Here is a 15996-nt window from a genome sequence, read left to right on the forward strand (position 1 = left end):
TAAATTGAATGCTTCATCTACGCAAGCTACAAAACTTCATTTATTGACTTGTTGCATTAGAAAAGAAACCGTTTTTTCAAGCCATCATCCATAAACATTTTAGACCACCGTATGAGTACGTTTCAGCACATGTTTTAAAATGTATATTATAAGATTTACAGTGCAAAGCGGGCATTAGAATTGCCAATTTTAGTGAAATTAATATTAGAAAGTAATAATACAATCCTTAAATCGACTGTCATGCATTTGGTTCAGCAAAGACTTTGACTCAACGTGTCTCTTGAACTTTACTTTGAGCATTGCATGCACACAGTTAAGGCTTTAGTGCTTGTGCTACTGAACCCCTCCATTTGTGGAATCAAGTATCCACATCCGGGTCATCCGAAGGTGTGACGTTCCCCATCACGTTGCCATGGCAACCGGGTTTAGCAAATGGTCTTGAAGTGCTCGGGTCAAAAAAGAATCAGTTTTTGCTTTAACGGTTTTATTAGGAAAATCAGATTTATTATAGAGAATATTCGAAGTTATATATTCGTATATCATGTAGAAGTATTTTCCTTCATTTGAGATGCGTAAGCACAGCATACCATGTCTTCGGAAGACTATTGCTAAAAGACATACCATACATAGTAGTAATAAGGGCTAACAGCTATAAATAAAAAAACGTATAAAATATTATACAAAAATGAACGGAGGAAACGAAAAGAAACAAAAAGCAAAGGATGTACGTTAGAAAGTCACTTCACAGTGTTGTTCCTTGCCCTCATGCTGGCTAACATCTATTAGGACCATGCGCTGTCTGAATGATGAAATGAAAGCCATCATTTACATATGAATGATTTACAATGTGTTTCACAGTACATTCCATTACCCTTGGGCATTTAAAGTGCTCGCTGTGTAAACCAGATTTAAGATACAATCTGAGAAATGCACGAAGACCGGATCCTGACTTCACATGTACATCAATGAGTGCTCGAAGAGGTCTAAAATGAATTTCCTCCGGATGATCTTGCGACTGTTTCCGATGTCATCCGCGCGGGAGTCACTTTACAAAGCATCATCTTCTTTACGATGTATTTACAATGATAAGATGCATGGTTTACAAAATGCTTGTCGATACATATCGGTGGAGAGGCAAGTCTGCAAACGCGTGGCGGGTCTCTGACACTCATCAGAGAGATGCACCACGCATGTGAAATGTCCAATATACTGCAGTTTTTCTCCCAAGCATGTTTGCAGGGCCTGCGATGGTATCAGCAGTGTGAGTCATACACCAGCTGAGTGGGCTTTATAGAGATTGAACACATCAATTTATATACTCCACCGTATTCGGGACTAGACTTCATGCGGCAAGGTGGATTGGCACGCTGTACCGAATTAAGAAAATTACATTGCTGTTAAAAAGCAACTTTCTCTCTCAGCAATACTCTGCAGATGGATATGCGAGGGAAATGTTGTAACCATGACGTGATTGCATCATTTGCTTGCGATTCGATGGGGGTAAATTATTGCACCATTTTCTGGGGGTTAAAAATGAGTTGGAGGGATTGCCAATAAACAAAATGTACTTACTTTTTTATTCTATTGTAGTGCGTCATCGGTATATATGCGAGTTATTTAACATTCTGTATAATACCTCATTTTTTTACACGATTAAATTATTATAACCAAATGCAAATGTCATATTTGTTAAAGGGACAGTTCACCCCAAAACGAAGATTCTGTCATGGTTTACTCACCCTCATGTTGTTCCAAATCTGTATCATTTGTTTGTTCTGGTGAACACTGAGACATATATTTGGAAGAGGGTTGAAACCAAACAGTTGTGGGCCATCGTTGACTTCAATAGTAGAAAAAAAATACAATGGTAAAGTTAAAAGTGCCCCAGAACTGTTTTCTTTCCTACATTCTTCAAAATATCGCCTTTTGTGTTCAACAGATTATACAGATCTGCATCAACTCGAGTAATCATAATTTTTTTGGTGAACCGTACATGAAATCTTTTCTAGTTATCTCACAAAGTAAACTTGCATACATTTGCATACGTAAACTGTACTGCGAATTAGATCAGGATCTCCTAAATAAACTGCAAACTGAACAAACACAAAAACAGAGGTGAGACGACGAATACTATCGCTTTTATAAAACCCATCGTGTCACTGAACTTCGTGTTGCATGTTTCTGAGTAGCAGGTGTTTTATGTCTCGACTCAAAAAGTGTCTTTGTACGCATGCAGGCCAACACGGATGACACAATGCTGTCTGTATGTACTCAGTGCACGACCTGAAAGCGTATTAAAGGGGCGCTTTTGCGATGCAATGCATATTTGTACAAGGCAATCAGATGGTAAAATCAAAATAATACCTTTTTTGTATTACAATTGTTTCTTATTTCAAAGGCTGAGTTTACTGAAACGGAATCAGGTTGGTGTTATTGTTTCTCGCAGGTATCGGGTCATTTAGGACACAACATCTGCAGGGTAAAGTAAATATAAGAGTTTCAGGGGAAAAAGTCTCAAGGTTGTCTCATGGATGATACTTTGATGGGATTTTTGAATGAAAATCTTTCATTTGGAAACTAGTTTCTAATGCTCGAGCAAGTAAACAGTTTAAATGATTGTTTTGTCATAACACTCTTTTAATCCACACAAACATATTAACGCTCGCTCGAATTCACCTGACCGGTTTGTCTTTGGAGTGTGGGGGAAACAGTAGACGGGCAGGACATACAGGGCTCGAACAACGCCCGCCGTGCCAACGTGCACCCTCTGCCAACGGACACCTCATGCAAATTCATTCCTGTGAGTTCCAGATTTCCTACCGTCTCAATCACACTTGTGTAAAAATTTGCAGTTCATCTGGAGAAAATGAAGATGGCCACTCCGAAGAGGCTAGAAGTGTCTGAATATAGAGAGCCGGAATATTGGAGTTGATGACGGCTGAGTGCTTGTTGATTTACATAAGCATGTGTGCATGGAATCTCAACGATCTATATTCATTTAAACATTTTGCAAAGCGAATACCCAATCGACGGTGTTCAACAAATGATTGTCTTCAATTTTGTCCGTCGTTATTTAAAGATATGACATTTCTTTCATCGATTTTTTACCCTCACGTCAAATCAAACCTGTGTGACTTTCTTTCTTCTGCACAACACAAAAGAAAAATTTTGAAGTCTGTAACCAAACAACGGCAGCACGCGCCAGGTTTGTGTTTAAGTTTGGATACCAACATTCTCCAAAATATCTTCTTTTGTGTTGTGCAGAAGAAAGAAAGTCGCACAGGTTTGAAATGAAAAGAGGGTGAAAGAATGATGACCCATTTTGGGGCGAACTACCACTTTCAGATGATGCAAAAATAAACCTAGTGTTATTAGAACAACAAAGCAAGGTGGTTTATAAACAACATTATTAAAGGGCGATTCGTTTAAATGTTTTCTTACATTAAAGCATCCTTTTTTAGCCATAATCACACTGACACGTTCTCCAACCTAACCATAACCTGTTGCATAACAGCAAAAGAAAAATTAAAATATAAAACTAAACATTGTATTTTACTGTTATTTTTACTGCTGTTAACTTGAATAATAATTCAATAATTTTCATGAATAAATATAGACTTCAACTTTAGTTGCTACATGTGCAAAATCAGGTTTGGCTCTTGACCTCACCGCCATTATAAAGCCAAACTCAACTTTAACCGTTTGTTTTTGTAGGCATTTAATAAAAGAAAAACAATGGAAAATAGCAAAACAAAACTATTGCGTTTGTCTGAAACCAGATGAAGCCTCTTGATGTAGAATATAGAAAAGAAACAGACAAGGCCGTATGAATGGAGCTGTACTTGTTAAGGCCAAGACTGATGGTGAGGGATGAAATCAAGGGTGTCAGAGCCAAATGCTTGCCGCTGGAAATAAGCACGATGAGTTAAACGCTATCTCCAGTTCCTTTGTCATTTTATCTCTCCATCTCGGCCGTATCGCCCGGTGTCTCCGTCTTCCGTCTACATGACGCTGCATTTACCCTTCAGCTTGTCGGCCCTGCTTTGCTTCCCGGAGCGCTTGCCGTCGATGTTTAAACTCATGTTCCTCTTCTTCTCCAGGTTGAGCAGCTCCTGGAACAGCTCGGTGACGTTGTGGTTGGTTTTAGCCGAGGTCTCCATGAAAGCACACTTCCAGGTCTTGGCTTGGGCCTCTCCGTCATCCGTCTTCACCTCCCGTTGAGTCTCGTCGCTCTTGTTGCCCACGAGCATGATGGGGATGTTCTCCATGTTGCACTTGATAGCGACGATCTGCTGGTATATGGGCTTTAATTCTTCGAGGGACTGCTTGCTGGTGATGGAGTAGACCAGGATGAAGGCGTGGCCTTTGGAGATGGACAACCGCTGCATGGCGGGAAACTGGTGGCTGCCGGTGGTGTCGGTGATCTGTAGAGTGCAGACGCTCTTGTCGCAGCTGATCACCTGCCGGTACGTGTCTTCTACCGTCGGGATGTAGGTGTCCCGGAAAGTGCCTTTCACGAAGCGCAGCACCAGCGAGCTCTTCCCCACGCCTCCTGCTCCAAACACCACCACACGGTAGTCGTTGCTCTGTTCTGGCATCTTGGGCCTTCAGGTGAGCCTCTTACTTTTTAGACCTAAAACAAAGAAATGTATGAGGATTACGCTTCTAGTGCACGATCATGTTAAAGCTGCATTTCATGAATTTGTGAGTCAACGGAATCTTAAAGGAATAGTTTATTTAAAACAAGAAAGCTCTCTCTTAATTTAGTCCCCTCATAGTAAGCATCACGGGTGTAAACTACTTTCTTTCTTTTCACTATATGAAAATGCTGTCATGTCACCTCATTTAAACTTGTATCATGTTCAAGTTTGGGTAAAAACAATATTTAAAATATCAAAGGATATATGGTAAACCAGCGATTTCCTAACTGTGGATCTTGGTGGGCCGTAGCGGTATTGCAGGGATCAAAATGTTTTAATATTCAATAAAACACTGTGGTACACTGTAGTATATTATTGTAAAAGTACGGTAAAAGTATAGTATATAATTGTCATAATATACTGTTATGCTCTGTTACTATTTATTCAATTTGCATTTATTTACTTATAGTAAATACTTAAGGCTTTAGTTACAACAACAAATGTAACTATAGTTTACAATATACCACTATAGCACTTCCGGTTATATGTATTTATTATGAATATGTCTGTAATCCTACATAAATAATAAAATCGTTAAGATATTCGTTGGACATTTTGAATCTTGTGTCGGTTGTTTCAATCAGCCGAGATCTATAGTAAATCATAGTTAGAGGTCATCATCCGAGGTCTATATAGTTAAGAGACTACGGTATATTTAATCAATTTATCGTATACATATTTTTATTATCAAGACAAATGTCAAGAAATGTTTCTTTTGGCATGTTTTGGGGAGGTGTTATCCCATTGGAATCTTGAGAAGCTCTCTGGTAAACACTTGATCCTTGATATGAGGAGGGATGCTGAATGAACGGACACGCTGGGGAAGATATGGACTCCTTAACTTGCGTTTAGTGGCTTTTTTCTAATTCACAAAAGATCCACGGAAACGCCTCGCATCGCACCGCTGGACACGATGTGACACCTTTTATAATCCGACATGCCTTAAACACTTAACATGCTCATTATCTATTCATCGGACATTTATCTCTGTTACTCAAAAGTGGCACGAAGTGCGAGTAGAGACATTTCTGCATCTAGACAAGACTCAAGTGCCTTTTCTGAGGAAAGAGATATGAGCCTCACGATCCATCATGCCATTATGAAATCCTGTATCCCGTCATTATGTATCCGTGCTTTCCCCTCAGACGCTCTCAATCTCCCGCTGCAGTTTACAGCAGTGCATTATTTATTGCCTCCGAGCCAAAACAATCATTTGAAACACTGCCGAGAACACGATCGTAAAGCATCCGTATCTGTCTGGCAGATTTTTTGAGCGTAAGACTTCCAATAGGCTCTAATATGTGCTTATGTGACTCGAATATTCCCTTCCTGGATGTATTACATCACATTTACAGTATCAGTGTGCATTGGCGGCTTTTGTTATGCACCTGTGTCGTGGCCTTTGTGTGGTCGCAGGTGAACAGGTGATGCATTTCTTTTCATGGCATGCTCAAACTCAACAATTTGGAGACACACAACATTCATCAGTGTCGGCCAACTACAAACATTGAATTGCGTATAGATTATGCAAAGACACAATTTCCAGGCTTTACACCCATTTCGAGATCCGGAATCAATACCTTCATTTCACACTAGTACGAATGGAGACTACCACAAGGTTCATCAATATCACTTCTGCTCAACATCAAGAAAAAAACACAGATTTATCGGGAATGTGAATCAGTTGCGATTTATCCGATTAAACGAATGCAAATTTGACAGTGAAGTTCCTCAAAAAAGCGAGGAAACTACTGCAACCGCCCTGTGTTGAACCAAGGCACTTGCACTATGGGCTTAAAGCGCAGCGACACGCTTGACAGGGTGCAGCGATCCGAACATCAGTCGACCTCTCATCTCGCCGGAGCCCTGGTGCCTCCCACCCTCTCGCTCACACCCTGCGTGCCGTCGAATCAATGAACAGAGGACGCCGAGCCTTTGATCAATGCCGGTGTCTGCGGATTTCAGACCTCTGACAGGCCGGTGCCCTGTCTCACCTGCTTGTGCTCTGTGATTGATGTCGATCTGCGCCGTGCCGTGTTATCTATTTAAGTCCCTCGTGGAGGGGCCGGAGAGCTGCCGAGCTTATTAATACTGGTACAACGTCTCGCTATTCCAGCCAAACTCTATTATAGATTAACTTTGGCACGGGCGGAGATTATAATGCATGTCCCTCGTTCAAGGTTCTCCACAGCACACTTGCAGCAACGTGCTGATGCAGCTGGATTTGGGAATGACCTTGCTTTTAACAGAGTGAATGTGGAATACTGTAAATCACTCGGATATTAAGATGGGAAGGGTAATGTTGGCTCAATGGTATGGGCATTGTGTAACTTCCATCTGTTTGCTAACCACACACTCCGGTAGAGTCAGTTTAATGATCATGGGTCCTTAATGGGAGCTTTAGCTCATCTTGTAGTGCTTGGAGAATAATTGTTCCTAACTATATACAGTACTTTACAAATAGGGCATATACAAAACAGAAACAACTTTTAATGTTTTTTTGTATTACTCAATTTTGATTTATTATAAGCACTTATAAATAAAATTATTAATATAATGAAATTCTCAATAAAATGAGGGCGAGTAAATAATGGTCCAGCTGCGGTTCAATTTCTGCCTCTTCCAACCTTTTTCAATCCATTTTTGTAACACAACTCAATATCATGATGATATTGGACACAGTCACATGCCAAATAGTAGGGATGTCGATATATTATAGCCGATAAATCATGAATCATTTCCTCTGGTTAAACTTAAAAATATATTTATATACAGTACTGTCTGTCGTGATCATTGCTATTAGCGAAACATTGTTGATGTAGGTACAGTATGTAGATACAGTATTTATGAATGTGTACAATGTAGGAACAAAAGCATATTGTTTGAGTGGGACTGCTGTCTGAATTATTTTTAGACATGTGACTATAAAGAACACTTTTCTGGGTTGCTCTGGAAGAACATCTATCGTTTGTTTATTAAATAAAAAAAATACCAGAAGAGTTTGATGGTTGAAGAATCCTTAACTGGTGTAAAATAGGCTTGGTACATGATTTTCAAGGGAAAAAAGAGAACTAAAGGTTACCTTGTTTTCTGCAGTGAATGTTTTTGAAGGGAATTTTATAATAATATTTAGATTATGTACGTCGGCCAATATATCGGTTATCGGCTTCCGATGTTAAATAATTATCGGTTATCGGCCAAAATGCGCATATCGGTGCATCCCTAAAAAATACTGTCAGCATGTAGAAACATTCGAGAAAAATATCATATAATATAATATTAACTAAATAAAGTTGAATGTTATATTAAACTTTGCGACAGGATTTTGAACACAGCCAGTGTGTGTCATGCGGTACTCATAAAAACAATGTGTTGTTAAAGACGCAGTGCTTCTGGCCCGTGTTTGACCTCCTTTACTGGAATCGGCAGCACACTGTAATTGACGTTCATGATCCACTATTAAATGATACGCTCCCAGCGACCGGCTCACGTGTCACCCCAGAACCGCTTTCGTATTAAGTGTGCATGGCTCTTATTAATTAAAGCCCTATTTCTTATTTCTATACAGTACATACAAAAATGCACATCACGCTTAAAATAGCCTGTGTTTCTATTCAATAGCCACGCTGGCACCGGAGCCTTGGAGTGAATCACTGCATTGTATTCTGGAGGATGCCCATCAAGCTGCCTCCATTAGCCCCGAGTCTGCTCTAATCTGACCGAGAAGCACATAATATACTGTCTAAAGAGCTGCCTTCTCTTTATCAGTAAAAGCAGCTTTCGCTGGTGCCTCCGTCGTCATATCCCCATGGGTACCAACATTCTCACGAAGAATAAAGGGCTTTGTGCTCAACACTGACTCATTCTGTGGGAATCAGATGTATGTGGCTTAGTACTGAAGATGGTGACAGGGGATGGGGAAGCATCTGCACGTGTACATTAGAGTGCGCCGGCGTCAGAAGAGAACTGGCTGTGTGCACACATGTTGGTCTGAAGCTTTCCGGACCAATTCATACGTCTGTACCTGCATTAAAGTGCAGGTTTCTGCATGCATCCACAGAAAAAGAAGGGACGTGTGGGATAAAGAGGCAGGGAGACATAATGGGACGAAGGGAGGAAATAGAAAAAAGCGCTCGATTCGGTTCTGTATTTTCCCATTATCTTTTTTCATGGTGCGAATCAAAGCAAAGCAGATAAGGTTTCCTTAACTTAAACTCCCTGAAACTTCTCAACAATGACCGAGTCTGGCAATGAGGCAAAATTGAACAAATGAGTGCATATTGAAAAGAAGGAAGAAAGACTCGAGTCACTAAAGCGTGTTTCGAGATAAACCAACGCACTGCAATAATGAAGAAATTTATTCAGACGTAAAAGTCTGAAAGCAGTCTGAAACTTTCTATATATTGCAATCCTTTGATTTTCAATCTGAATCCCGCCACAGAGATTATGACTCAAATCTCTGTTACATCTCCTTTATTTCTACTATTCGAAATGAATGAAAACATGTCAACTCTAATCTACTTTAAGAGTAGATTTGTGCATCTTTTCTCCACAATGTCACGTCTCTTCTGAACCAACGATTTCTTAAACTTAAACTTAAAAAAACATCACATAATATAAATAAGTTGTCACTTTGAGAATACCTAAATGTTGACATAAATGTCAGATATACCTTTATATTCCAAGATGACAGATTCATATTACATCGACTGAATAACATTATTTATCTAATTCTACAAAGTTCAAGCTTCTCTATGAAATAATAAAGCAATAAGCCCTGCGAAGCAATGGTTTACAGTGCAGTTCATAACAGCTGAGGTGTTTTATTAGGCACGACGCAAAGTGGAGTTTGATAAATAAACGTCTTTAAGTTTGACTTTGTTGTCTTGGCAGTTTATCAACTTGGAATTTTGTCTATCTGACTTTATTATAAAACAGTTATTTCATATGCGTAGCAAGGCCAAGAAACATAGTAAAACTAAGTAAAAATACTTAGTAATACTATGTAATAAAGTCAGCGGTTAGAAAGACGTCATGACAACAAGCTTAACCATGAAGAGCGAATTGTTTATCTATAACAATTGTGCTGAACATATATTTATTTGATATGAAAACAGTATAGTTTATTTGCAAAAGATGACTCCTTTTTTTTAAATATTTCAGAAATCATGTTTATTGTGTTTTATTGTAATTGTTACAATACTTGTTACTTAATAAAAACAATACAAAACGAATTGTTTAATTGTTATTAATTGGAATACACAATAAAAACCGTGATAATAATAACTTGAGTCATCTGTTTTTGTCAACAACTCTTCACTCTTCATACTTCATTCTCCCATATTTTATTTGAATATGAGTACAATTTTATTTCAAGATCTTAATTTAAATGATTCCTCTTTCTATAATATTCCTACGAATAAATGACCAAAGAAGATCAGACCAAATGAGCGACCCATCCTCTATCAGCCAATCATTGTGGTCATGGTCCGTAAGCTTGCTGACATCATCCATAGCAACGAGGTCAACCTCGCCCTTGCTCTTTAGTAAAATTCGCTCTAAAAAGCATTGCGAATAGGTTTTGAGAGGAAACTCTTAGCTTAAAACTTTTACAGCTGTTGAGGAGAACTCCGTGTTGAGATCAAAATTGGAACGTGGCTCAACCGATCAGAATCAAAGACCAATAATATGGATTATGCCATCCAATAATGTACAGCTCGGTCGTTTAATGAACCTCAACAACTGCTTGTATAAAACACACAAAACAAAACTGAGATCTCCATTTAGATCTGCATCTCTGCTGAGATTTGTACACTCTGTAAAATCCCCCAAGCAATTATTCTTCTGGGAGATGCCCTTCCTCCAATAGCACACAATTACTATGGTCACAGGAATCAGGTGTTTTCCAATCCTACAGGTGGACTTCAGTTGCACGTGTACATTTGTATAATACAGTGTGTACAGTATCGTAGCTAAAAATTCGGACTTCCGAGAACAGGGCTGAAGCCTAAAAATACCCCGTCACCATCTGCCACATCCATGCGCCAAATGCTGTCTGGATTAGCTCAAATTTACTCAATCGGCTGTGCAGAAAAACAATAAAACACTTGATCCAAACGACCACTGGCACTAAACAAATACTTACCAGACTGAAGGTTTGCTCACACCAAGAACAGAACTATAACTATAAAGATACGGTTATTGGGATCAAATTCACACATCCAATCAGATTCCTTTGAAGTTCTTTACACATAAATCCAACTAAAATTCATGTGATTATAGATTGCTATGTCATATTTCTGTAAATAAGAAATTCACAAACAACAACATTTTAATACGTGAATATCTGTGCACAAAACCTCATCATTCCAAATCCCGGAGCTTGAGTCACAACTGACACAATAAACGCATTAAAACACTGCAAACCATCTCATTAACTCAACTGAACAAATGCGACTGCTACAGCCGAGCGGCTCATCACTCCGTTGCATTTTACCTTACCATGAACGTTCTAGTTGAATCGTCTCCCTGCCAACGCTGCACGAAAACATCCCTCTGCGTCCAGTCGATGGGTCAAACAGATTGCTCCTCTGTGGGCTGGGCTTAGCGGCTAATCATTGTGCTTTCCCTCGTCCGTCCTGCTGAACGTGCTTCTACTGACCCAATTCAAAGGATTTAACGCTCCCAGCATGCATCCACAGCACAGAGCAAAGCTCCAGATGAAGCCGGACCATACGCACACAGCGTGCATGAATATATATTAAACATCATGTGAGATCTTTGATTCAAATAACAGACCGTTGGTTTCACAAAAGTGAAAATATGTCATGTTTATTAAAGATGCGTTGTTTTTTCTCTATTACTGACTGGCACGTCGGATGGAGGAACTGTAGTTCACCCCAAAATGAACATTTTGTTGTCATTGATTCATCCTATGCGTGACTTTCTTTCTTTTGCAGGAAACGAAAGTTACGATATCTTGAAGGATGTTGGTAACCGGACAACATTGACATTTCTCTAAATATCTTCTTTTGTATTTCGCAGTGGAAAGATTCATATTCAGCATTTGAACCGCACGAGGGTGAATAAACGATAAAAAAATAATTTGAACTATGCTGTAATATGAAATAAACCTTAATGCTTACATTTGTACAGAGATGTCTAATAAGTTGAGTTTTTCAAAGGCCAACGAAACCTACCAAAAATGAATGGATAGTCCTCCCCAAATAAACGTCATCGATTATTATTTGCAAATGATTTAGAGTTTGCTGCCGGAGAACATCAACATATTCAGAAACGTGCAAATCCATTGATTTTTTTTGCTAGTCCTGATGCGCAGTGCTTTTTCTCCATTAGCCGCTATATGTCTAGTTCATTAATTAGATAATAGCGCTGCAACTCCCTAGACAGGAATTTTCACAAGATGAATGGCTGTGGTGGGCTATAAATGCCAAAATTTGGATGCACGATAGCTAATCTAAAAACCTGTGTATGAACAGACCTCCTTTGGCCCTAAAAATAAAACACGAGTCTTCGCAGACTTCGAACGCAACCGATATCACGTTTTCCTCTGCCGCACACGTGGACCATTAAATAACCTCATTAAATCACACAGGAGGTTGCGGAGACAGTAGCATTCGTTTAGCTGCATCTCTCATGCCCCAGAGCCCAGCAAAGCCTCTTGGTACAGAACCAAAAGACAACACATTTCATCTGACTGCAATCCGGCCAGAGTGCTCTTAAGTGCCAAGATCACTTTAAGCTGTTACAGGGCTGTCTCTATCTAAGCCTGGGGTTTTCGGGAACAGCGGCGGGACCCATCTGTCACTGTACATTTCGGAGAGGGAAGAACTCCAAAGACAAGCTAAAGGGATAACACCTGACCCCTTTATTACGGCAAGCTTCAAAAGAGGGGAAGTCTCACGCATATTGCTTTTAATAGTAATACTACTACATCTATAATCTTAAAAGTCTATTTTTAAATAATGAAATTCAGTGATTCGCCCTTTCTCCATTCGCCATATGGTATTGTTATATTAGCCCTACAGCACAACACCATTAGTGATGCCTGCAAACGATTCTCAGTGTATACTGCTGCATCAGATTGCATTATGGGCAAAGCCTGCATCAACGCAACAGGGCTGCCATGAGCGTCATGCCTTGCCTCTATATATGATGATGTATTATTTTACTAATGCACTGGTCAGGGGATCTTTTTACGCAACGTGCCCTTCACGTAGCACAGTCCCCATTCAAGCTATTGCAAGTAACTATATCAACACTTTTTATTTTAAAAGCCTTATCGAATACAACCACGTGCACTTTTTAAAAAACCGGATATTGCAGTATCATTCGTCACGTAAAAGTGACATAAGCGCACGTACGGTTTCCACGAAACGCATGCTCGTCCTTCTACGTGCACTGGAAATGTACAGAAGAATGTATATGGGACCGAAGTCGATACAGTTTCACGAGTTGCGGTCTTTAAACCCGCTATAGAAACGTGCGCATCTTATACATTTAAGCCGGTTGTGCCGGAGGAGGATGGACACGCGTCGCGCGTAAACGATGAGTCCAGCGTCACGATACCATACGCAGACCGTTTCATTCATAAAGAACCGCAGGCTCTCCATTTCTCCGGCGGTGATGCTGATGCTGATCACACGCGTTTAAAGAAACGGATTCCCTTCGTGTTTGTCGCTTCTGTTCATATCTTTTGATGACGCCACGTACAGTGGAAACCGGTGCGGTTAACACAACGCGCGCATCCGTACCCTGCCACGATAAAGATACAAGTGTTAAGCAGTGAAAGTCTAACGGGGAGATGTGCACCTGTCGTCCGGGCTCGCGGTGCTGTGTGCATTCATAAAAACAACACACCCGATTCATTGATTCCGTACGTCGGCGCGCGCTTCGACTCACCTGAACTCGGCGGATCCCGCGCGACTGACCGATCCGTGACTCGGATGCTCGGATGAACGACAGCGAGAACAAACACGGCACTAAAGCATTTTGGAGTAATAATGAAGTGGCGATAGATTCCAGTTTCAGCTGCAGCTCGCTCTCTTCTCTCACGCGCAAAACACACGCGCACCCGCCTCCTCACAATCTCAATTCCTTCAATCTGGAGAGAAAGTGGGAGATTTAAACATGTTGCAAAACAAGGGGTGGACACGTAAAAGAAACACCTCTTGGGAAAATGCTTGTTTTCGGTTTGATTCATTGGCGTGTATTAGCCAGAAATCGTGTTTTTGCTTTGTTTTATTGTGTGTTTGAGTTTGTGTGGATTACAACCAAACCGACCTACTGCAGTTTGATTGATATTAATTGGAATGCTCATTAAAAAAAAACATGATTTTCGGAGCCCAACCAAAAATCTTGTAAGTCTCCATAATATCAGCATTAACGGGTTTTTTGCTTTAATAAATATGTTTGTCTCAAGAATAGCTGTAAAGTTCATAAAAATCCACATTTAGAAGCTTTCATTCAAAACAGATCACCTCTATCAAAACGGATCGTCGATGTCTGTGACGTCACTCTGCACTTCAGCTTCTCATCAAAATTGTCAGACTTTTGTGGTCAAGAAAGAGAAAGCATTTTGCATCTTTTTTTCATTGCATTTTCTCAAGATTATTTTGGAAAGATATTGAATTCTATATTAACAGAAAGCTGGAATGTATGATACATTTCTATATTTGATGCGTTTTTGTGTGCGTTTAAAATGATAATTTGAACTGTAAACAACAACATGGTATACATGTGTTTTTTTCGATTAGGAAAATTGCATATACATAAGAAAAAGTGGGCTCAAGGTAAACCAAATTTTACACATTTTATTAATGACTTTAAATTGTATATAGATCTCTTGCAAAAAACAAAAAAGCACTGGAAACATGTAATGGGCTGAAAACATTAAAATGTATGTAATTCTATTTCTTTCTTTTCTATTTTTGTTTCTATTTGGTAACGAATGTTAATGCGACTATAATACCTCTTGTTCTTATGGCATTGATGTAATAAAGCATAAAAAAATGGCTGACTAATCAAAAGCTCCCATCTGCCCCCTCTACAGGCTATTTTAAAGGGCAGGGCCCAGTCAATGTCCCGCCCTGATTTCCTGGTTCAGAGGAAATAACATCAATGCATTAAACAAAAATGTTTCTGTCAATCTCATATTAGTGCCTTTACCAGGGGCCAGCAACCCACGTGGCTTCTGTCCCCCCTGCTGCGGATCCCTGCAGTCTTTAAAAGATGCGTTTTGGTCGATTGGATCGAAGTGGATGAAAGAGGCACATACCCGTTTGGTGTAATCCTCCTATGTATTTGCTTTTCAGATATTTCATTCAAGATGACAGAAAAAACATACAGAGAGCAGAGGTTTCTATTTGTGCTTTGACAGATGTGAGACAGCACCAGACACGGTATGCGTGTGTTAGAAAAGGAATGGTCAGAAAACATTCTGCTTGGTAAGTTTTTCGTCTTTAAACCAAACTTTTAGGTCTTTACCCGCATAGGTTAAATCCTGTCTGGCTATTGCACTTCTCGTAATGTTTACGCATGATATCCGTATGTGGAGAGTAGTGGGCTCTTGTGGCTGTTCATCAAACGCCGCAAAAACCGGCCGAAACAAAGATTCACAGAAAAAAGGTGAAGTATAACTAAAGCAGCGCGTGCAGCTCTGCGACGCTACTATCCTATTAAAACACTCATACTTCTTGACAGGGACAACATTTTATAAATTGCTAACATCTAAATACAGTAAAAGTCGCACTATATTGCCACCCTAGTGGTGCAACTGGGTAACTACTATCTTACATTCATAACCTGTGTTATAGTTATTTAAAGGTTAGATATATCTTGCAGCTCCAGACAAATTTTATGTGGTGGGAGAGGCTAAAAATGGCTCTTGGTCCAAATGTTGCGAATCCCTGGCCTATACATACACACCGATTGCCAACAAAACACAGACATATGACTTAGTTTTACTTACCTTGCAGTTCATGTCCGGCATCTTTAGCACTGGGACCGCGCCATCTATCAGTTTCAAACGATCTCCAAATCCAGCGTTATATCCACCATTTATATAACAGCCATCACTGAAATGCCGTGAACAAACAGACACACCTCAACTTTACTATCTCAAGAGTAACGAGCCACAGCGCAGCCCATCTTGACGCAGCGCAGATAATCTTGATGGTAAGCGGGTCTTGCTCATCCGTTGGCGGGTTCTTTCTTTCGCCTTTATCGTGCTTTTCCGGGAGAATGTCCAATAAAAGGAATAGGATTCCTTTTACGA

At 39.9% G+C, this 15996-nt stretch overlaps 1 protein-coding gene across 2 annotated transcripts; it reads right to left on the reverse strand.

The window, feature by feature from the left end:
• Positions 1 to 472: 472 nt before the first annotated feature.
• On the reverse strand, positions 473 to 13779 carry diras1b (DIRAS family, GTP-binding RAS-like 1b). Of its 2 annotated transcripts, none has more exons than XM_079452488.1 (2): positions 13623 to 13779; positions 473 to 4633 (listed from the first exon to the last, which is right to left on the reverse strand). In XM_079452488.1, exon 2 carries the CDS (start codon positions 4596 to 4598, stop codon positions 4002 to 4004), a length of 597 nt encoding a protein of 198 aa, XP_079308614.1. In that variant the 5' UTR covers positions 4599 to 4633; positions 13623 to 13779; the 3' UTR covers positions 473 to 4001. The 2 variants fall into 2 exon arrangements, with proteins under 2 accessions (XP_079308614.1, XP_079308613.1); XM_079452487.1 differs by lacking the exon at positions 13623 to 13779 and adding an exon at positions 11202 to 11292.
• Positions 13780 to 15996: the final 2217 nt, after the last annotated feature.

The sequence above is a fragment of the Barbatula barbatula genome (genome assembly GCF_947034865.1).
Source record: "Barbatula barbatula genome assembly, chromosome: 3".
NCBI classification, from domain to species: Eukaryota; Metazoa; Chordata; class Actinopteri; order Cypriniformes; family Nemacheilidae; genus Barbatula; species Barbatula barbatula.

What these genes read in the sequence shown, in the direction of transcription:
- diras1b (XM_079452488.1), bottom strand. Translation starts at nt 4,598, where the DNA reads ATGCCAGAACAGAGCAACGACTACCGTGTGGTGGTGTTTGGAGCAGGA.